This window comes from Setaria italica, chromosome VI, assembly GCF_000263155.2.
Source record: "Setaria italica strain Yugu1 chromosome VI, Setaria_italica_v2.0, whole genome shotgun sequence".
NCBI lineage: Eukaryota > Viridiplantae > Streptophyta > Magnoliopsida > Poales > Poaceae > Setaria > Setaria italica.
Window position 1 is genome coordinate 34251016 of NC_028455.1, and position 24101 is coordinate 34275116.

At 43.4% G+C, this 24101-nt stretch overlaps 1 protein-coding gene, 1 long non-coding RNA gene and 3 pseudogenes across 2 annotated transcripts; 1 reads left to right on the forward strand and 4 right to left on the reverse strand.

Moving 5' to 3' along the window:
• Nucleotides 1-2096: 2096 nt before the first annotated feature.
• On the reverse strand, nt 2097-22823 carry LOC101772079 (annotated as a pseudogene).
• Nucleotides 6622-8009, reverse strand: LOC111255674 (putative disease resistance RPP13-like protein 3). The gene is made up of 2 exons (XM_022827801.1): nt 7978-8009; nt 6622-7480 (listed from the first exon to the last, which is right to left on the reverse strand). Exons 1-2 carry the CDS (start codon nt 8007-8009, stop codon nt 6757-6759), a joined length of 756 nt encoding a protein of 251 aa, XP_022683536.1. The 3' UTR covers nt 6622-6756.
• Nucleotides 8123-10458, forward strand: LOC111257643. Its single transcript, XR_002678192.1, has 4 exons — nt 8123-8162; nt 9271-9333; nt 9450-9992; nt 10072-10458. It is a non-coding gene; the product is annotated as an uncharacterized LOC111257643 (long non-coding RNA).
• Nucleotides 18260-21510, reverse strand: LOC105913530 (annotated as a pseudogene).
• Nucleotides 21609-23939, reverse strand: LOC105914617 (annotated as a pseudogene).
• Nucleotides 23940-24101: the final 162 nt, after the last annotated feature.

Genomic DNA, 24101 nt, shown 5'->3' on the forward strand with positions numbered 1-24101 from the left:
TCAGATCCGTTGGAAAGAAGACAACTTCAAGTTTCCAGATTGTATTTAAACTCCCAAATTGGACATCATATGAAACCGTGGTGGTAGAAATGAAGCAATGATGTATATGGTGATGGTGGATCTCGTGGTGACCAAAACGTGATAGAACTCAAAACTCTAAAGGAATAGACACTAAGACCAGCAACTTGACGCAACCGATGCAACCAAAAACTCAACAAGCCCTAACTAAGCAATGCTAGCAAAGGCTCAAAGGGTTTATAGGATTGTAGGTAAACTAATCTACTATCTTTTTTGTGCTTTTCTGGACTATAGGTAATTAAAATCAGCAAGGAACTGGAAGTCTCTCACCGATAAACCTTGCTCTGATTACCAACTGAATCATTGCTGCTTAGTTAGGGCTTGTTGAATTGGATCTCTTTCTTTCCTTGGGCCAAAAGTGACGTGGTGGCCTGGTGGAGGACGTTAGGAATACTTGGACTTGGCCCCCAATCTACTTCTTTGGTCCTCCATGCCTTCCATTTGTGTTTAACACTATTTTTGATCCATGTACGTATTTCTGAAATTGACAACGAAAACACATCATGGTGCAGCATCAATTCATCAAATGTGTCACATATAATTATGATAAAGAATTGTTTCACCTCGGAGTCAAAAGATGCCAATATGGTTGTATCCAAGCATGTGATGTCCTCATCAAAATCCTCTCTGTATTCATCATTGTCTAGCTCCTGGATGGTGGGGTTCAACCAATTTGCTTGTACCATATAGTTCATTCCTATTATTTAAATTAACTAGGATGACTTCATCATGGATGAGTTGGTACAATTCACCCAACCAAACAAAAGGATCATTATTATTTTGAACAATTTCATACATGAACCAAATGATACAAGCAACCAAACACAACCTATATTAACCAGACGTGATGTGCCTTCCAATATGCTCTAGGTGATGATTATACTAACCTGATGTGTCTTCCAAGTCCAGCACATGCAAGAACCTCATCTTGTTAGAAATGAAAAAGGACCTGCATTTCCCAAACATTGTTAACAAGCGTGTAGTACACGGGACAGATCCACTTTGTTCTCAAACTCACTCTTACCACCCACCGCAGCACATGCCATGTCTCTGGACTGCAGAGACTTGAGAGAAAAAAAACAGAGCGCATTACCGCATCCTATGTCTGTACCTTGATCTCGGACTGTTTCCCCGTGGCCCCGAAACGAAGCAAGACGCGGCATGCATGCCCGGGTGCTTGGCGGCTGCGCGCACGGTCTCGCTCTCAGCAACTTGGCTTGTCCGTTAGCTTCCAGCAAGCGGCCAAATGGGTCCCTACTTGAATAGGGCCTTGCTCTGGAGCTGCTCTCATGGTGAAATGTGCAGCACCAATAGCCCAACACAGAAATTCCTCCTCTGCACACTCAAAAGCTCCCGCTGTTCGCGTAGTGCCGTGGTGGCCTTGGGAAGGGAATCGAAATGGGGAACCAAAACACAGTGCTGATACGTATCACGTAAATAAAACTCTTTATTGCATTAAAAAAACACTCTCTTCTTAATACAAAGATACGCAGCTCTCCCGCGTATTCTAGAAAAAATTAAAAAAAACACAGTGCTGAAACTGAATCGGGCTGGAACAACAACGAGGCAAGCTGAACCATGCGTGGTTCTGTATTTTCACATGCATATTGTTCCATAGCTCTGGCGCAATGTGGTCATTCTCTCTGGTTTTATGGGAATAAGCAATGCTTATGCAGGGGTTGCTGGCCTGTGGCTGATCGCCGTGGAGCCGCTGCCCCTGGTGCCAGTGGACAAGCTAAAATACTACTCCAGCGAAGCACGAAAAATTGTGTGGCCTGCAATGGAGTGCTGTGCATTTCCTCTGTTAGTAATGGCAGGGACGCAAGGGAGCTGCAACATCACTTGCAAAAAAAAATGATGGCAAACCAACTCAAGCATACACAACCAGCAACCCTGCAGACCATTGTGGTGAACGTTCATACAAATGACCTGTACAGTTATTCATAGTCCACACCAGTCTTTGTAGCCCAATTACTGAACTGATGAACATTATTTCACTTCTATCAGGCGATGCATGATGGAGCAGCACACCAGTTATTCTTATTTGGCACAACCACATAAGCAAAAAAAGGAATACGTACGTATAGACGAACAAAACAAAAAATAGATGATTCAGAGACGCCGCACTAGACCCACAGGATACTGACACGATCGACCTTAGCTGCATGCGTCAAAAAGAAATACATCAACAGTAGGACTGGAGATTAATTTTACACACACATCAATTGTTCAGATGCACAAAGAGGGTAACAGGGAAGCAGCAAGAGCAATGACCTGGCACGACGATCGGCTGACTCTGCAGCACCTCACCACCTCTTCAAAGCGGGTCCATTTGGATTGGCACCAAGCTGGCCCTGCAGGTCTTCCATGAAAGCGTGCTCATAAGTTTTGCTGTCCAGCATAAATTCCTTGAGGCTCCGGAGCAATGGTAGCCCGGAAAACATCCCTGTGTTGGTTTCTTCAAGCTTGCCACGAAAATCCAGCCGCTCAAGCTGAAGCATTGCCCCTTCTTCAAACTCCACCGATTTCAGGCCATCTATGTCATTTAGCTCCAGCACTATCAGACTCGGGAATGCCTCCGGATGGAAGGTGAAACGGAGGTCGTCAACCTGGAACGACTTCGCCCACAGACGTAAGCTGACCAGGTTCGGTAGCTTCCCAAGAACTTGGAGTGCAGGTTCGTGCTCCAGTATTCTAGAGCTCCTTAGAACCAACTTCACAAGATTCGGGAGCCCCTGGACCCATCCTGGCAATTTGACCAAATTACCGTATATCTTGAGGCTCTGGAGTGTTTTTGGAGCGGAGGCCAAGCCCTCCAAACAGCCATGCAAACCTGGCATCCCCCATGCCTGCACTAGCAAAGATTCCAGACAGCTGAGATTGGCAACGACTGAACAGAACTCCTGGCTGTTTTCCTTGTTGATGCCAGTCACAGCTAACTTGCGCAACTGGGTCAGTCCTTTTAGGTCCCGTAGAATTGCTTTGTCCCATGCGAGATTCACAAGACCCAATGTGCGCAGGGATTTTAGTTTCCCTATCCCTCTTGGCATCCAAGTTGGACCTTCCCTTGCCATCAGAAGAGGGAACCACCAGCAGCAACACTGAGTGCATACATCACACCTATTCATGTCACCATCCACACCCATAACCTCTTTAACAAGTTGAGGTGCGCAACATACCATGCAAAATCCTAGCAACCAACCCATACAAAAGCATGGCCTGTTATTCACTACTTTTGGCAGTTCTTCAAACGTTAATGAATCATCATCCTTTCCAACAGCCCCAGCACGAAGATATTGTAGCTTCTTGAGCTTGGTGATGGTCTTGGGCAGCTTTAAAATCGCTGTCTCTGAAATATCTAGTGTTTCTAGTTGCTTTAGATTACCCAACGAATCTGATAGGTGAAAAATAGAATCACATCCTCTTAGAGAAAGATATCTGAGGTGAAGAAGCCTCCCAATATGCTCTAGGTGATGACTAACCAGACCTGACGTGCCTTCCAAGTCCAGCACACGCAAGAACCTCATCTTGTCAGAAATGAAAAAGGACCTCCACTTCCCAAACACTGTTAACGAGCGTATGCGGGACAGATCCACTTTGTTCTCAAACTCACTCTTATCTGCTTCCCAGTTGGTGCTTATGACAAGGTGACGAACTGTGCCCTGGGTGTTTGAGCTGCAACCTTCCTCCATTCTAAAAACAAGATTTTCTTCTGTTGACTTTGAGATGCTAATCTCACGCATGAGATCATGGACTTGGCAAGAGTCAATTCCTTTTCTACTATTAACTGATAGCTGAGAAGGTAGGATCATGCTCCTCTCTATTAGTTCCATGAAGTAGTTGTCAGCTACTTCTTCTGGGGACTTATCTCGAATCTCCCTTGAGTAACCTTCTGCACTCCACCGTCGTATCAAACGTCTTCGACTAACCTTGTGATCTTCAGGGAAGATGGATGTATATAGGAAACAAGACTTAAGATGATATGGTAGACCATCATAACTTTTACCAAGAATTGTTTTTATGGCCCCAAGCTCCGGGTTCATTTCCAATTCAGCACTAATATGCTCATTTAATTTCCTCCACTCTACCGCTACTTTTGGTTGCTTTGCCAAGAAGCCTCCGATGGTGACTATTGCAAGGGGGAGTCCATTGCACTTCTTCAAGATCATTTTTGCTTCTTTGATCAATTCAGGATGCTTATCCAAATCTTTGGCCTCCTTAAACACCTGAAATCAGTAGTGCTTATTATGTTCTTTGAGATTGAAAATACGTACGAATGGTCTATGTAGTTTACTTATTTATTAGAATGACTATTGCACAATTATTAGTCTCATGCCTATTGAAGAATAGAACTATTAGTTATGATGTCCTTATATTGTAATGAAAGATAACACAAATGGCGGCAGGATTATATTGTAATATAGTATACCTTTCTTGTGAAGAGGTCTTGTGCATCCTTGCAGTCAAGAACTTTGAGCTTGTATATGTTTTCTTGTTTCTCTGAACAATGTTTTGCTATACTCTCTTCCCTTGTGGTCACTATAATCCGGCATGAACTATCTAATTTAGGGAAGCTTCCAAATATATTATCCCATTCTGCTATTGATGAAAGATCATCAAGAACAATCAAGCACTTCTTCCCTTCAAGAAGCCTAGCTAACTCTTTTATTAATGCTTCAACTCCCATCATTACTGGGGCTGTGTTTCTTGCACCATGTGCAAAAATCTATTGCTCCTTTCTTTTCAGAAGATTGTACATTTAGTTGCATAATTAAGCTCTTCAGAAACTCCTTACGAATGAAAGGGCGCATCACTGTAACACAAGCATGCTTCTCAAACACACCAACAAGCTTTTGACTTTCATAAACATCTTTGATCAGAGTAGTTTTCCCAATACCACCCATTCCCCATACTGAGATCACCGCATGCTCTTGATTAGATCGATTTGAAATGAGGTTGATGATATCAGTTTTTTCTTTTTGCCGACCGATAAGTTGTGATTCCTCCAAAGCACTTGCCATAGTTTTGATGCGAGTAAGGCTTTTTGTGAATACCTTTATCTCATTGCCACCTTGAGATTGATGTCCCAGTGCTACATTAGTACTTATTGATTTATCTGAGCTGGACACTACCACTGGTATTTTTATTTGATCTTGACAATCCTATGCAGAAGTAAACTTTAGTTATCAGAATTTTAAATTTGTCGATGTTTAAACAATATTTTGACTCAAAAGGTAAATTCTAGCATAAATGCATATAAATTTATGATGGCCATAGATAGATTGCTTGGGTAATTAAAAGAAACAAGATAGATTGATTAGGCAAGAATGAAATTATAACATATAGGGGAGGCTAGTATCTAGCCCTATTACAAATGAGGTGTTTAGATAGAACTATAATGTGTAAGATTGTTATTGGCCAATATATAGATTTTATTTAACACTAATATTACTAATAATAGATTCTATTTGGATGATCGATGTTAAATCTCAATAAACACGCTAGAAAAATAGATAGATCTTAGAAAATCTCACAAAGAGCGAAACATTCTACCATCAATTTTGTAGACTCAATCCTTGTTGATAACAATAAGCATAGGATGTAATTTACTTTAAAAATGACCTACCTCTACCATTACAAAGATAATATCCAAAATCTACACCTAAAATCCCCACATATGCCATTATGAATAAGAATTTATTCGTCCTCTAAATCTCCATACAAGTGACCAATCACTGCTACTATGAAAATAAAGCGTAAGTAACCTCACAATTTGTATCTAAATTACCAATACCCTCTACCATTATGAATAAGAATTTAAATAAGATAATAAATTTGTGGCTAGATTATCCACTGTTTCCATTATTAAAAATGACTTAAAGTAATGCTTAAATCTACATATGAATTACACATTTCTATGATTATAAAGTATAATAATCCAAAGCATGCCCTATAAATTCTTCTAAATTGATCATTTGTATCATTATTAATATGTGAAAAAACTAAAGTATACACATCCATGATGTGTATCATATCACCATAGAAACCAAGTAGCAAGCATGCAGGGATCAATAGATGCATTGATTTACATGGTTTGGCAATAACAAAAGTTATTTTCTTAATGATTCATATTACAATGGCAGTCCACATTAAATTATATTACAATACTACTAAATGACAAGAATTATTTAAGTTGCTACTCTAGATAAATGTATTACATTTTGACTGACAACATTATAACATCTACAATGATAGTTACATTATGACCACTCTAATTATTTACTCCCTCAAGCTATTCTTTTGATCTATTTTTGTAACATAAGTTATAATGTCATGTGTCGTCCCAATTAATATGAACTTAAAACTCAACCGGTACATGGAAAAACAAAAATAAAATATCTCATTAGGGGTAGCATGGACCAATTGAATTAGTTTGGATCAGTTGTTCAAGTGACTAAGCGGACATAGCGGATTGCTTAGGGTAGTAAAATAGACTTCTTCATTTAGTAAGGTCTTTCTATAGAGAAATTTTTACACCTCTAGACATGCTAGTTGAGAATCTTGTTTATTCCTTCCACTTCTAACAGTTATGCTTCTTATGCTAGCATGTATAGGAGCATGTGTACTTGTTGATGGACTCGCTCTTATTGACGAAAATTGATACATTCTTTCCTGTGCCTATGAATATGGTAAAAGAATCCCCACAGAACATCGACCCCCACGGCTGATCGGAACTGCTTCACTAAGCTTTGGATGAAGTCGATCATTCGGATTGAACGGATGCGAGATCCTTACCCATGCCCGGCACGAAAACTTCTTTTTGATATCTGGATTCTCGTAGGCCGCGTTGATGATGGATGTCTGCCCAAGATCACCACTGGTTCCCCACACTGCGATCACTCTAAGATCCTCGCCCGGTGTGTTGATCAGGTGGACCAGGTCCACTTTTGAGTTGTCATTCTTCGCAGCACGCCGTGCATCATCGATGCCGAATATCGTCGCAGCTGTAATGCTTGACTGCTCAGCAGAAGTGACCGGCTTGGAGCCAGCGCTCTTGATGAGCTGGTAGCGCAGGTTCCTCTGGCTCACGTCCTCAACTCTGGCCCTCAGCTCCTTCATCTGCTTGGCGATGCGGCACCGCTCTTGCCACGTGCGAGGAAGGTGCCACCAAGATGGCTTGTGGAGATGAACAGAGAAATCCTGGAGGCAGTCCTCCGCATCGTACGCCACGTCACGCACTTGTTTCACCCAGGTCATGAGCACCTCATGGTTGTCTCGCTCGTCGTGCGTGGCCCTCATAAAGGCTTGCATCATCGCGAGCTCGTCTCTGATGAAAGCATGATCGCGCTGGATGCCGAGCTGCAAGGCTACCTCCTCTGCGACAGCGGATTTGGCGTAGGCCCTGTTTGGAGTCGCTTATTTCCCGCTTATTGGTGGAAATAAGCGATAAACCCACCTAAACGCCTTGCTTATTCCCCGCTTGTCACGTAAGCCGCTTATTGGAGAATCTGAAATACAACTAGCACTCAGCTTATCTCCTACGCGGGTCAGACCACGCTTCTGGGGCAAGCGGAGAAATTTTCCCCCGGGTACCCTCGGGCAACGGCCTCCAGGCGACCACCGCCGCTCCTCCCGCCGCCGCCGCTCCAGATCCCGCCGCCGCCGCTCCAGATCCCGTCGCCGCCCCCCTGCAGATCCCGGCGCCGCCCCTGGGGTCGGCCGGGCCGCTTCCCTACCTCCGGCGGCCGCCCCTGCCAGGCTCCCGCCGCGGGCCGCTAGCCGCCGGACGCCCGCGCCGCCGGACGCCTGGGCGCCGCCCCCGCCGGCCCCGGCGCCGGACGCCCCCGCCGCGGGCCGCTGGGCGCCGCCCCCGCCGCCGGAAGCCCCCTCCGCCCCCGCCTGGGCGCCACCTCCGCCGGTCGACGCCCCATCCCCCTGGATCCGGCTCCACCGCCGAAGTCTCCTGCTGCCTGGACACCGCCCCGCCGCCGGACGCCCCCGCCGGAGTCTCCTGCTGCCTGCGCCGGACGCCCCCGCCGCCTGGCCGCCGCCTGGCCGCCGCCCCGCCGCCGGACACCCCTGAAGTAAGTTTCTGGTTCCCCAGTCCAACAGGCTTTTTAACCATCTCTGAAATATGCATTGAAGCAAATAGCAAATATACATATTGACATGGCTCAACTACAGAAGCAAAAAAGTTATAGGGCATTCTTTACGTTATGTACCTTAACGTCACCAAAAGCGGTGATTCACTTGAGTATCAGAAACTATTCGAAGAGCACATCCGGCCAGCGCTGAAGGACATAGTCTGGGCCTGGCATGGAGATGATCAGCAGCAAAAGCAGGAGTAGCTTTGGATGCCTCAGTTTGTGGTCTGAAATTCCGTTTGATTTTTCAGCTCAGATTTTATTTTCATGTGTTCATTGTTAGCAACTACATTCGTTTTTGTATTGGAAGAACACCTGTTGAGTTGTGTTGATGTGAACCATTAGGCTGTATTTCGTCGAATAATAATTGTTGAGAGGCTGAGTTCTTGAGTTTTATTCTGAAACTCTTTCTGTTCTGTAATTGCTGTCCCCGTCGATAATGATATACAACACCTCTGGTGCTTGAAAAAAGGCTAAGATTTCCAGTACTAAGATAATAGCTTCTTTTGGTGAAACATCGTGCCTAGAGCATGAATTCTCTGCGCACATATGACATTTGCAAAAAAATATGCATCTCATCACCTGCATATGGAATCAATTAATTTTTTTTAGCCACTCCAGCAACCGAATGCCAATGTGATTCTCTATGGCATCAAGAATGATCTATATGTTCTTTATTAGTTTAATTCTCCAATAGAGAGTGCACCAACACATGATGCGTTTACTGTTCTATCTCCATATAAATCTTTTATCGTGTCACTATATATTGTGAGGTGGCACATTAGTCCAGGCAAACCGAAGTTGATAGACATCAGGAATGTAGGTATTATTTATCCAAAATCCATACCACAGGAACTGGTGGTTACCAGTGTAACAAACTAGTCAGGGAGCAGTGCACTTCTAACTTTGGTACAGTGGGAAGGCGCGTAGAAATAAGACAGTGGCAAAAACAATCTTTTTCATTAATTCTTTTTTCATTTTGCATTGGAGTCTCTTTGGACCTATATGATGATGGAGTAGCTCATAACAATTTTATGTATGCGTGTAGTTGCTGCGAAGGATCTGGACAGCTGTAGCTGTTACGACTGCAAGGCCGCCAACAAATAGCAAGGTAAAATTTGTGTCACTTCTTGATGGATTGCTAAAATGACAGATTGTGGTTTGTATGATCAGTGAACAAGCTCGTAGATTTGTATTTAATTCTACAATACTGTAATCAAATTTTAGATGGAAAAGTCGTCAAAGATTGTGGCAAAATGGGATTCATTTGCCGCGAAAGCTTTCAATGACATTTGTGTGGAAGAAGTACTTGCTTTCAATCGACCGCAGCAATGTTTGAATGCGGTGGGATATGCAAACCTTATTAGAAAGTTTTATGAGCGTACCAAGAGGCCATACGGTGAGAGTCAAATGAAGAATAGGTGGGATATATTGAATCTATCATGAGATTAGCTGTTGACATTGTGAGGCCTAAGGATCTGCAATTTTCTACTATTCATCCTAAACTACAAGAAGCAAGGTTTTGGCCTCATTTCAAAGATTGCATAGGAGCAATTGATGGTACCCATATACCCGTAACTGTGCCATTAGCTGATCAACCGAAATACATTGGTCGGCATGGGTATCCTTCACAAAACGTCATGGCGGTTTGTGACTTTGATATGCGGTTCACATTTGCTGTCACTGGTTGGCCTAGTTCTGTCCATGATACTCGTGTATTATTGGACACGCTTGTCACATACAAGGATCAATTTCCACATCCTCCCGATGGTAAGGACGAGTTATGTTGCAATTTATTTTTCAGGGAATATTTGCTCATTGTGATATAACATGTAAATATAAAATGCAGGTAAGTACTATCTTGTTGACTCTGGATATCCTAATAGAAAAGGATTTCTTGCACCCTACAAGGGACAGAGGTATCATGTTTCCGAATGGCAGCATGGTCAGCATCCGGTAGGATTGAAAGAAGTGTTTAATCATGCACATTCATCCCTTAGAAATGTGATTGAGCGATCATTTGGAGTTCTAAAGATGAAGTGGCGCATTCTCTTGAATTTGCCCAGTTATCCGATTAACAAGCAGTCGAAAATTATAGTTGCTTGTATGGCCCTTCACAATTTCATCAGAGATAGTGCCGTACATGACGTGCATTTTGAAGAGGATTTTCAGGAAGATGATGGTAATTCAACCCAACCTAGCACAGATGGTGGTGGTGGTGCTTTAGGAGATGACATTGATATGGGTGCATTGCGTGATGCTATTGCTGTCGCTATGGTTTCATGATTCGTTGTTGTACCCATGATGGATGTTTCCATACTATTCCGATCTATCGTATGAATTTCATATTATTGTAATGTAATTTCTATTTAACAAACTCCAAAGGCATTAGAATTATTGTCTTCTCCTCAGATTCACAATAAAAATGAGCTATTATCAGCCTTAGGGGCATTCAGGTCAATTTACCAACCAGGACAGACAATCGACACAAAATAATTAGGATTGCCAAACACTCTGCTTATTCAGACAGCAGCTTATCCAGGCAGCAGGCTTACCAGATAAGCTTGCTTGTCAGATAAGCGAGTTCCAGAAAAGCGTATACAAACATGGCCGTAGCCAAGCGCTCCATCCAGCACGGACTTGCCCACGCTCAACGCGGTGGCCTCCATGGCTCTCCTCTCGGGTGTGCTGTGTGGTGTGGATGGGTGTGGAAATGCTTGGTGCCAGTCCACAAGCCAGCCATTTGGTTAAAAAGGTGAACTCAACAACTAGAGGACCGAGCAAGTTAAAAATTTTCATGAGGACTCGTACTTAGTGTAGCAGTTCCTCAAGTCGTACCAAATTAATTTAGTGGTAGGCTATGTTAATTAAGTTATCTAAAAGCTTTTTTACATATGCCTCCGGCTAGTATTGAGATGCACGCAAGAGAGCTGTTGGGCCAAGCTTGCAGAGTGCTGTCAAGGATAAGGACATTTGGAATCAACTGAAACATCATAATAAGTGCAAATTTCCCTGCGCGTACCAGACTTCATTAACTATAGTTATAGATTATTCGTAAATTTTACTATAGGTGTAAACCCTCAACGACTCTTTGCATTGAGTGCAGGAAAGTACTCGACAAACCCAGATCGCAGACAAATGCGATGACCTCGCCTGAGGTGGTTGGGGCAAATAATTCAGGTGCTTGCGCAGCAACGATGTGCACTGAAGTATTAAGATTGATCAAGCAGGCAGGCTTTGACTGAATAGTTTGTTCCCGTGCCCTATACTACGCAAACTAGGAGGGCGACGGCCCAACGACCACGGGTAAAGAAACGATCTTGCATCCAGCTACAAAATTCTCGGTCTTTTTAAACTCGGGACTAAACGAGTTTTAGTCCCAGGTCCAAAAACCAGCTCCAACGGGGGCTCTTTAGTCCCGATCAGTAATATTAACCGGGACTAAAGAGCCAATTTAGTCCCGGTTGTAATGGGTAGAAACAACGAGGGAATCTGGTAGGACATTTAGTCCCGGTTGGTAAGGCCACTCATTTAGTCCCGGTTGGTGGTTCCAACCGGGACTAAAGGATGATCTTTAGTCCCGGTTGAAACCAACAACTGAGACTAAATCCTCTCTTTTTCCCCACTGGCGGCCTCATCTCTCTCCCCACTGCATTATCCTCTTTCCCAACCCACCACTGGCCTCTCTCTCTCTCTCCCTCCACAGATTCCTCTCCCACCTCTCCTCCTCTCTCCTCCCTCCACAATCTGCCGCTGGAGCACAAGGCCTCCCCGGGCGCCACCCTGGCCGCCAGCGCGCAAGGCCTCCCCGACTCGCCCCCTAGACGCCAGCCGCCGACGTGCGGGCCTCCCAGGCCGCCAGCCACACGTGCGTGCAGGGCCTCCCCAGCCAGCGCCTAGCCGCTAGCAGCCACCGACACGTGAGCCCTCCCGGCTCGCCACCTGGCCACCGGCGGCGTGGGGCTGGTGGCTCCCGATAGCTACGACGGCGAGCGCGAGGACCAGGATGAGGAGCAGCGCGGGCTGGGGTAGGGCCATTGGTGGGTCTGGCAGAGTAGAGCCCGAGGGTCTGCTGTGGGCAGTGCGTCGGCAAGGTTGTTTCCTACCAGCTCGGCGCGCCCACGCGGACGGTGCTCATCCTTCTTTCACATACGTTATCTGTATGCGTGTGTTTTTTTCCTGATTCCTGCTTGTTCATGGGTGTCTTATTACTTTCTCATTTTTTTCATTACCAACTAACCTTTCTTGTTTTTTGCCCTAGCTCCTCCATCTGTTTTTGGATTGTGCCCCAACGGTTATGCTTGTTGCAAATTATTTATTTTCCTTCCTTCCATCTTCTTACATTTTTGGTGAATGGTGTACAATAGGTTCTAGCATGTTTGTACAAAGCTCTTGAAAAGTTGTTTTATGAAATATGTTCATAATTAATAACTTGATGGAACACATAAGTTGATCGAAACAAAATCAGAAAAAGAAAAGTTCATAGTTGTTGGCTCGATTCTCTTATTTGCTTGTGTTTTTTTCCTTTGCATTAGCAGGTTGTTTTCTTCTGAAGTAAATGTTTTCTTATTTTCTATCTGCAATAATTTAGAAGGGGGCCGGGGGGGGGAGTTTTTTTATTTTTTTTGAACATTTTATTCCCGGTTGGTAATACCAACCGGAACTAAAGGGGCGACGTGCATGCACATGCATGGCGGCCTCTTTAGTCCCGGTTGGTATTACTAATCGGGACTAAAGGAGATCTTTAGTCCCGGGTGAATGATCTGGGACAAAAGGGGGGACCTTTAGTCCCGAATGATTAGTCCGGTTGGTTTTTCGAGAGATATGTGACTTACCAACCGGGACTAATGCTCATATTTCCACCAGTGGACTCACCAGGGAGAAAAGCACTTTAAGTAGTACACTCTAGGTGGAGACGAATAAAATGGGGGTGTCGTGTGCGCTTGAGACGGTGGTCATGGAAATTTTTACCTCAAACGGCTGGTGTTTTAGTAATAGACTACCTTTTATTTGACATAAGCATGATGGATATCATGATTGTCTTCTTAAACTTTTTCACTAATAATGGACAGCTATATATATCAATCGATACAGCTATATGTATCAATCGATATAATTGTATCTAATAATGTCATGATCCGTGGCCGGTTACGGAGAAAGCTCCCGCTGCTTGCGTGGTGGCGATGAGAGCCTTGCCGGTGGGGATGGGGCCACGATTTGGACACTTAATGTTGAGATGACAAGGGGATCACGTTAGGTTCCGTTTGGCCGAGATGCGGAACACCGCTAATTGCTGAAGATGACAACGTGGGGCCGGTAAACAACTGGGCGGGGGGTGGCAACAGCTAATCTGAACGAGGCGTCGGGCACTGGTGGAAAACGTTTCTGCATGTTCATTCTTCCACGTTGCTCTACTGCATTGCGAATAATCTCTGGTTTCTGAGTGACCAACGAGGCAACAATATTGGAGACAGATGACCAGGAGTTGCCCCTTGAGACATCAGATACGTGCAGCAATCGTGCTCAACTGCTCAGTGTGAACATCTAGGATCGAAGCCCTCTAGTATAAGCTATCAGAGGGGTGAATGACTGAATGATAGCAATAAATCGCAGCGGAAAATTTTTCACCATAAAAATAGATTCTGGATCGTCCACTTAATCGTGTGTCGTTCTTAGAATTTAACTCCTATCGACGTGAAACTTGACCAGAAAATAGTCTATGAAATTGTGCAACTAACGCACAAACCTACAGACAAGCTGCTCTGCGGTAGGGGAGAAAACTTCAGCAAAACACTAAAGCTTCTATGCAGAGTAAAAAATTAGATCCTTGAATCAAATGAACTACAATTAATTGCATGGGGTTCTTAGTAGTAGGTGTTAGAGATAACTGAGAACATGTGATGCCTCCAGGGTGTATCCTTCCTTATTCTCGAGTCAATTCCATGGATGGACGCGCGTGAGGATGCATCCACAACTTGTAGCGAAGCATGTGACCTTGTATGTGGTGAGAGCAAGCCCAGTGATGGTTCACTCTGGTGTTCCGCAACTTGCTGCAAGGCCACCTCGTCAGCAACAGATTTGGCGTAGCCAAGCGCAACAGTGGTGTGTGGATATTAAGCTGATGGTTGTGAAGTGTAGTGCCGATCCAGAAGCCAGACATGCATGGACTGAGACAGATCATCAGTGACAAGACAGAAAGTTGGCATTTATTTGTTTTAGAAGACTTAGCGACGATAGTTGCTCAGGTCGTGATAAGAAGCTATTCTCAGCTACCAGACTTCATTGACTATAGTTATAGATGCTGCAACTGTACTAGATCGAGACAAGTTACACATTATTCGTAATTTTTTCTACAGGTGTAAACCCATTGATCCCTCAACGACTCTTTGCATTGAGTGCAGAAAAGATGCAGACAACTGCGATGACCTCGCCTGAGGTGGTTAGGGCAAATAATTGAGGTGCCTGAGGTGGATGTCATGGTTGTCTTATTAAGTTCTTTCACTTTCATTTGGAGCATGATCTTATTTGTAATCAATCGATACAGCTATATGTAATTAATAATGTCATGATCTGTGGCCAGTTGCGGAGAAAGCTCCCGCTGCTTGCGTGGCAGCGATGGGGACCTCGCCAGCAGGGACGGGGCCATGGTTTGGACTTCGGAGAGCCCGCGCCGCTGCGCCAATGGCTGTTGGGCGCCGGCCGGGGCCCAGCTGGAAGGTGGTGAGGAGAGCCATGCGAGCCTGTCCAATTCCACGCACGGCGGCCGCGACGACAAGAGGATCGCATTAGGTTCCGTTTGGCCGAGATGCGGAACCAATCACACCGCTAATTGCTGAAGATGACAACGCGGGGAATCATGTCAATAGGAGATCTATAACTCGAGATATAAAATAAACAAGCAGATGGTGACGAGAACTGGTCAAGCCCTAATTCCGTGAGTAAGCAAAATATATAAAAAGCTAATGAATCAAAATTCTAAGATCACTAACTTGATGCCCTAACATGGTTTTGGATGGATCAAATCTAATCACGTTGAACAATGAAACGATCTAAACCAAAACTGAAGAATGAGCATGCAAGATGAAAAGCGGATACATCGAGGGAGAACAAAAATTACCAAAACATCAGTTACGAAACCTTAATCTTCGTTGCATCGAAGAAGTGTTAAAAATGCCTATACAAGCATCTTAACCATACAAAGATGTTCACGAGATCCCCAAACTTTAGACTCCGCTAGAAAAAGCAGAAGCGCCACCGCTTGCGTTGTCGTCTGGCTTGGGCGCCATCACTGTACCGAACTTGGCCGGTTCGGTCTCCTCTTAGGCAAGTACATTGGTGTTGTCTAATAGTCGGTCTCATATATTAACATGTAATATTGAGATGAGTTAACAAACAATCCGTACGGGTTGTCTTTTTAAGTTGCCTCATAGCAATTCTATTTCCTTAATTTGTGCATAGAAAAAAAAGAAATATTATTGTTCTATGGTAACCACAACTCATACAATGGTAGAGTAGTCGTCTCATAGTCCTAAAATCTAACCTATGAGGCGTATCTTTCTCTCTCCTCATTCTCTCTCTTCCACATCAGCAAAAATCTTACGTGGCACTGATGACCCTCATAGCTGAGGTGTATCAATGTACTTACCCTTGTATTTGCCGACGTCAACACCTGACGTGGGCCTTCTCTTTTTTTCACGTTGCGTTGGCCTCATGTCCGATTGGTGGTGGACTTGCACCAAACGTGTCCCACATGGACACAGCACCACACGGCCTGACCCAGGCCCATTACTGATGTCAACAGTAGCTCTCTTAAATTCCTTAATTCTAGATATAGGATGATGAACTGAAAATTTCATGCTAATATCTAGCTAGTTCCTAAATAATTTCGTATTAGCATATACTAATCAACAGCAAATGTGTTGTAGAAAGTAGTGGTAGACTAAGCAATTGGCAGTGTTATACACGTCCTCCAATGTTGGACCTTTATCATGAAGCTTGCTCTGTTTTTTTTTGGGTTTCACACGGCAGATGGAAGAACAGAATCTTTGCTTTCCTAACTAACTAAAGCTAAAGCGATCATGCTTCCCGTACCATCCAAAGAACTGAAGATAAAGCAAAGGAGCCGGTACGATGGGAGAAGATGAGAGATTTATCTTAACACCTTTGTGCTTCGGGCGGGAGAGCAAATTGCTATCTGTGAAAGCTATTTCCCTATTTCTTGTACCATTGTTTTGCATGGCAGCCTGCCAGCCAAAGCTTGATCTAAACCCAAAACCAAACTAAACGAAAACAAACAGAAGAAGGTAAGAACTCAAAACAATTTACCGCTAACAGTAAATGATAAAACCAGACTTCCTCCCTTCACTACAGAAAAATCGGACCTTTTATCCGTGGAACGTAATGAGATCTTTCATCGATGGATGCGTGGCATCTCTGGCGCGCGCGACCGGGGTTGTCGCGGCTTCCAGAAACGCAAGCGATGATACACGTGGAGCGAGTTGGTCACTTGGGTTATTGTCGGATTTCAGTCAGGTGCTTTCAGCATGGTACAACAAGACCGTAAGAAGCAGAGCAATCCTGAGCAGCGCAACCAGCCGCTGCAACGAACTTCAACGGTACAATGCCAAGCCGCGGAGCAATCGTGGATTACTTTACTGACAAGGCACAGCCATGACCAGCCGCAGCTTCGTCATGCCTCTGCTAAATCGCTGACAAGGCTGGAGGTCTCGTCAGTTACCTCTTCAAAACGGGTGCTTTTGGATTCTCCAGAAGCTGGGCCCGCACGTCTTCCACAAAATTCTCCTTGTATTCATCGTTGTCCAATTCCTGGATGGTGGAGTTCAACCAATTTACTTGTATCATATGGTTCATTCCTATTAGTAAAATAATAAATTAATTGGGATGGTTTTATCATGGATAAGTTGGTACAATAAACTGATCATTATTATTTTGAACCATTTCATACACGAACCAAATGATACGAGCAACAAAAACAACCTATATTACCCAGACCTGATGTGCCTTCCAATATGCTCTAGGTGATGATTATATTAACCAGACCTTATGTGCCTTCCAAGTCCAGCACACGCAAGAACCTCATCTTGTCAGAAATGAAAAAGGACCTCCGTTTCCCAAACATTGTTAATGAGCGTACACGGGACAGATCAACTTTGTTCTCAAACTCACTCTTACCACCCACCGCAGCACATGCCATGTCTCTGGACTGCAGAGACCTGAGAGAGAAAAAACAGGGCGCATTACAGCATCGTACGTCTGTACCTTGATCTCGGACTGTCTCCCCGTGGCCCTGAAACCAAGCGAGGCGCGGCATGCATGCCCGGGTGCTTGGCGGCTGCGCGCATGGTCTCGCTCTCGGCAACTTGGCTTGTCCGTTAGCTTCCTGCGAGCGGCCAAATGGGTCCCTACTTGAATAGGGCCTTGCTCTGGAGCTGCTCTCATGGTGAAATGTGCAGCACCAGTAGCCCAACACAGACATACCTCCGTTCCTCTGCATACTCAAAAGCTCCCGCTGCTCGCGTGGTGCCGTGGTGTCCTTGGGAAGGGAATCGATATGGGGAACCAAAACACAGTGCTGAAATGTATCATGTAAATGAAACTCTTTATTGCATTAAAAAAATATGAAAAATACTACTTCAGCGAAGCACGAAAAATTATGTGACCTGTAATGGAGTACCGTGCATTTCCTCTGTTGATAATGGCAGGGACGCAAGGGAGCTGCAACATCACTTGCAAAGAAAAATGATGCCAAACCAGCAACCCTGCAGATCATTGTGGTGAACGTTCATACAAATGACCTGTATAGTTAATCATATATAGTCCACACCAATCTTTGTAGCCCAATTACTGAACTGATGAACATTATTTCACTTTTATCAGGCGATGCAGGATGGAGCAGCACGCCAGTTATTCTTATTTGGCACAACCACATAAGCAAAAAAAGGAATACGTACGTACTGACGAACAAAACAAAAAAAAAAGATGATACAGAGACGCGGCACTAGGCCCACGTACAGGATACTGACACGATCCATCTTTTTAGCTGCATGCGTTAAAAAAGAAATACATCAGCAGTAGGACTGGAGATTAATTTTACACACACATCAATTGTTCAGATGCACAAAGAGGGTAACAGGGAAACAGCAAGAGCAATGACATGGCACGACGATCGGCTGACTTTGCAGCACCTCACGACCTCTTCAAAGCGGGTCCATTTGGATTGGCACCAAGCTGGCCCTGCAGGTCTTCCATGAAAGCGTGCTCATAAGTTTTGCTGTCCAGCATAAATTCCTTGAGGCTCCGGAGCAATGGTAGCCCGGAAAACATCCCTGTGTTGGTTTCTTCAAGCTTGCCACGAAAATCCAGCCGCTCAAGCCGAAGCATTGCCCCTTCTTCAAACTCCACCGATTTCAGGCCATCTATGTCATTTAGCTCCAGCACTATCAGACTTGGGAATGCCTCCGGATGGAAGGTGAAACGGAGGTCGTCAACCTGGAACGACTTCGCCCCCAGACGTAAGCTGACCAGGTTTGGAAGCTTCCCAAGAACTTGGAGTGCAGGTTCGTGTTCCAGTATTCTAGAGCTCCTTAGAACCAACTTCACAAGATTCTTGAGCCCCTCGACCCATCCTGGCAATTTGAGCAGATTGCCGTATATCTTGAGGCTTGCAGGTTTTTCGGAGCGGAGGTCAAGCCATCCAAACAGCCATGCAAACCTGGCATCCCACGTGCCTGCACTAGCAAAGATTCCAGGTAGCTGAGATTGGCAACGACTGAACACAATTCCTGGCCGTTTTCCTGGTTGATGCCAGCCACAGCTAACTTGCGCAACTGGGTCAGTCGTTTTATGTCCCGTAGAATTGCTTTGTCCCATGCGAGATTCACAAGACCCAATGTGCGCAGGGATTTTAGTTTCCCTATCCCTCTTGGCATCCAAGTTGGACCTTCTTTCGCCATCAGAAGAGGGAGCATGACGCAGCAACACTGAGTGCATACATCACACCTATTCATGTCACCATCCACATCCATAACCTCTTTAAGAAGTTGAGGTGCGCAACATGCCATGCAAAATCCTAGCAACCAACCCATACAAATGCATGGCCCCAGCACTACTTTTGGCAGTTCTTCAAATGCATTTAATGAATCATCATCCTTTCCAACAGCCCCAACACAAAGATATTGTAGCTTCTTGAGCTTGGTGATGGTCTTGGGCAGCTTAAAAATCGATGTTTTTGAAATATCTAGTGTTTCTAGTTGCTTCAGATTACCCAACGAATCTGATACGTGAAAAATATAATCACATCCTCTTAGAGAAAGGTATCTGAGGTGAAGAAGCTTCCCAATATACTCTACGTGATGATTAACCAGACCTGATGTGCCTTCCAAGTCCAGCACACGCAAGAACCTCATCTTGTCAGAAATGAAAAAGGACCTCCACTTCCCAAACACTGTTAACGAGCGTATGCGGGACAGATCCACTTTGTTCTCAAACTCACTCTTATCTGCTTCCCAGTTGGTGCTTATGACAAGGTGACGAACTGTGCCCTGGGTGTTTGAGCTGCAACCTTCCTCCATTCTAAAAACAAGATTTTCTTCTATAGACTTTGAGATGCTAATCTCACGCATGAGATCATGGACTTGGCAAGAGTCAATTCCTTTTCTACTATTAACTGATAGCTGAGAAGGTAGGATCATGCTCCTCTCTATTAGTTCCATGAAGTAGTTGTCAGCTACTTCTTCTGGGGACTTATCTCGAATCTCCCGTGAGTAACCTTCTGCACTCCACCGTCGTATCAAACATCTTCGACTAATCTTGTGATCTTCAGGGAAGACGGATGTATACAGGAAACAAGACTTAAGATGATATGGTAGACCATCGTAACTTTTACCGAGAATTGTTTTTATGGCCCCAACCTCTGGGTTCATTTCCAATTCAGCACTAATATGCTCATTCAATTTCCTCCACTCTACCGCTACTTTTGGTTGCTTTGCCAAGAAGCCTCTGATGGTGACTATTGCAAGGGGAAGTCCATTGCACTTCTTCAAGATCATGTTTGCTTCTTTGATCAATTCAGGATGCTTGTCCAAATCTTTGTCCTCCTTAAATACCTGAAATCAGTAGTGCTTATTATGTTCTTTGAGATTGAAAATACGTACGAATGGTCTATGTAGTTTACTTATTTATTAGAATGACTATGGCACAATTATTAGTCTCATGCCTATTGAAGAATAGAACTATTAGTTATGATGTCCTTATATCGTAATGAAAGATAACACAAATGGCAGCAGGATTATATTGCAATATAGTATACCTTTCTTGTGAAGAGGTCTTGTGCATCCTTGCATTCAAGAACTTTGAGCTTGTATATGTTTTTTTGTTTCTCTGAACAATGTTTTGCTATACTCTCTTCCCTTGTGGTCACTATAATCCGGCATGAACTATCTAATTTAGGGAAGCTTCCAAATATATTATCCCATTCTGCTATTGATGAAAGATCATCAAGAACAATCAAGCACTTCCTCCCTTCAAGAAGCCTAGCTAACTCTTTTATTAATGCTTCAACTCCCATCATTATTGGGGCTGTGTTTCTTGCACCATGTGCAAAATCTATTGCTCCTTTCTTTTCAGAAGATTGTACATTTAGTTGCATAATTAAGCTCTTCAGGAACTCCTTAAGAATGAAAGGGCGCATCACTGTAACACAAGCATGCTTCTCAAACACACCAACATGCTTCTGACTTTCATAAACATCTTTGATCAGAGTAGTTTTCCCAAGACCACCCATTCCCTATACTGAGATCACTGCAAGCTCATGATTAGATGGATTTGAAATGAGGTTGATGATATCAGTTTTTTCTTTCTGCCGACCGATAAGTTGTGATTCCTCCAAAGCACTTGCCATAGTTTTGATGCGAGCAAGGCTTTTTGCAAATACCTTTATCTCATTGCCACCTTGAGATTGATGTCCCAGTGTTACATTAGTACTTATTGATTCATCTGAGCTAGACACTACCAGTGGTATTTTTATTTGATCTTGACAATCCTATGCAGAGGTAAACTTTAGTTATCAGAATTTTAAATTTGTCGATGTTTAAACAATATTTTGACTCAAAAAGGTAAATTCTAGCATAAATGCATATAAATTTATGATGGGCACAGATAGATTGCTTGGGTAATTAAAAGAAACAAGATAGATTGATTTGGCAAGAATGGAATTATAACATATAGGGGAGGCTAGTATCTAGCCCAATTACAAATGAGGTGTTTAGATAGAACTATAATGTGCAAGATTGTTATTGGCCAATATATAGATTTTCTTTAACACTAATATTACTAACAATAGATTCTATTTGGATGATCGATGTTAATTCTCACTAGACATGCTAGAAAAATAGATAGATCTTAGAAAATCTCACAAAGAGCGAAACATTCTACCATCAATTTTGTAGACTCAATCGTTGTTGATAACAATAAGCATAGGATGTAATTTACTTTAAAAATGACCTACCTCTACCATTACAAAGATAATATCCAAAATCTACACCTAAAATCCCCACATATGCCATTATGAATAAGAATTTAATCATCCCCTAAATCTCCATACAAGTGACCAATCACTGCTACTATGAAAATAAAGCATAAGTAACCTCGCAATTTGTATCTAAATTACCAATACCCTCTGCCATTATGAATAAGAATTTAAATAAGATAATAAATTTGTGCCTAGATTATCCATCATTTCCATTATTAAAAATAACTTAAAGTAATGCTTAAATCTACATCTGAATTGCACATTTCTATGATTATAAAGTATAATAACCCAAAGCATGCCCTATAAATGCTTCTAAAATGATCATTTGTATCATCATTAATATGTGAAAAAACTAAAGTATACACATCCATGATGTTTACCACCATAGAAACCAAGTAGCAAGCATGTAGGGATCAATAGATAACATTTTGACTGACAACATTATAACATCTACAATGATAGTTACATTATGACCACTCTAATTATTTTCTCCCTCAAGCTATTCTTTTGATCTATTTTTGTAACATAAGTTATAATGTCATGTGTCGTCCCAATTAATATGAACTTAAAACTCAACCGGTACATGGAGAAACAAAAAAAAAATCTCATTAGGGGTAGCATAGACCAATTGAAATAGTTTGGGGAGTACATCTAGTTATTCAAGGAACTAAGCGGACATAGTGGATTGCTTAGGGTAGTAAAATAGACATCTTCATTTAGTAAAGTTTTTCTATAAGAAATGTTTACACCTCTAGACATGCTGGTTGACAATCTTGTTTATTCCTTCCACTTCTAACAGTTATGCTTCTTATGCTACCATGTATAGGAGCATGTACTTGTTGATGGACTCGTCCTTATGGACGAAAATTGATACATTTTTTCCCGTGCCTATAAATATGGTAAAAGAATACTGGATACAACAACCTGAATCCTTGTAACTATCTGAGATAAAGAAAAATAACAAGAGGTGACACTAATTCGATAATTTCTGAAGGATGAATAGTACCTTCTCGTAGAAAGCATAAATAGTCTGATGAGCGGAGAACTGCTAAAGCTCCAACGCTTGGCATTCTTGCCCTGCACACAAGCTTGCAACTTCAATTTGTAGGCTGCAAACTATGATTCGACTCCCTTTCTTGTGGTTCGGCGGCAGACATGCTTTAACCCCATTCCACTCTTCGAAGGTGGACAAGTTATTAAGCACAATCAGGAAACTATTCTCGCTTAGGTATCCAGAGAACTCCTCTGCCAATTCTTTTCCTGTCTTCTTGGTCTCCAACAGAACATCGACCCCCACGGCTGATCGGAACTGCTTCACTAAGCTTTGGCTGAAGTCATTCGGATTGAAGGGATGCGAGATCCTTACCCATGCCCGGCACGAAAACTTCTTTTTGATATGTGGATTCTCGTAGGCAACGTTGATGATGGATGTCTGCCCAAGATCACCACTGGTTCCCCACACTGCGATCACTCTAAGATCCTCGCCCGGTGATTCAGCACTTCGAGCAAGATCATCGAGGAGAGGCGGTGTTGATTGAGCCCGGAGATGGTGGAGATGCTCTCTTGCGTCAAGGACTAGGAAGCTGCAGAAGCAAGACTTCAGAACATCTTGGAGGATCAAGAACTTGAGGAAAGTTTTGCTAATTTGTATCTAAATGTCCCTGCTGATTCATAGGTGTAAAACTTGGCCTGTAATAACTTGAACTACTATAATATTGATTTGATTGAGCTAGGCTGTACTCTTTTTTCCTATCTAGGGTTTCTCACGAGGTGTGAGTTTTACCTAAATAGGTTTTTAATGAAGCAGCCATTGCACTAGCTCAAACTTGTAATCCCTTGTTTCTTTCTGTGATGTTGATCTGTGTTGTGAACTTAAAGTTGATGAGATAACTTCAAATCTGTTTTGTGAAGTTAAGGTTGAAATCTGTGTTGTGAAGTTGAAGTTAGTATTTAATCTATTGATATGTTGAAATCTTGTTTATCTCATGATTTTGTTTATCTAATGATCTGTTGAAGTTGAAATATATTAATCTGTTGATCTGTTGAAATAACTTGAAGATGAAATCTTGGTTTGTTTGAATGGTCATTGATCTTTAGTGCCTGACCTGGCACTAGCACGACAGTACCCGTCGTGCCAGCAGGCCGGCTCGACCCAATAAAAAGGCCATCGGGCTGGGCCTAGGCCACCTCCTCAGCACGCAGTGCTAGCCCAGCCCGGCACGAAAAACCTTCAGGCCTATTAGTGCTGGGCCAGACCGGGCTAGGGCTAGGCAACCATCTATATCTGAAGCTGCTCTCGTGGTGAAATGTGCAGCACCAATAGCCCAACA

Bases quoted from the DNA above. Each gene is read 5' to 3' on its own strand.
- LOC111255674 (XM_022827801.1), bottom strand. From the start codon at position 8,009: ATGGGGCGTCGACCGGCGGAGGTGGCGCCCAG. The intron at 7,481-7,977 runs GCGGGGGCGGAG...GACTCCAAACAG, and splicing joins CCGGCGGAGGTGGCGCCCAG to GGCCTACGCCAAATCCGCTG.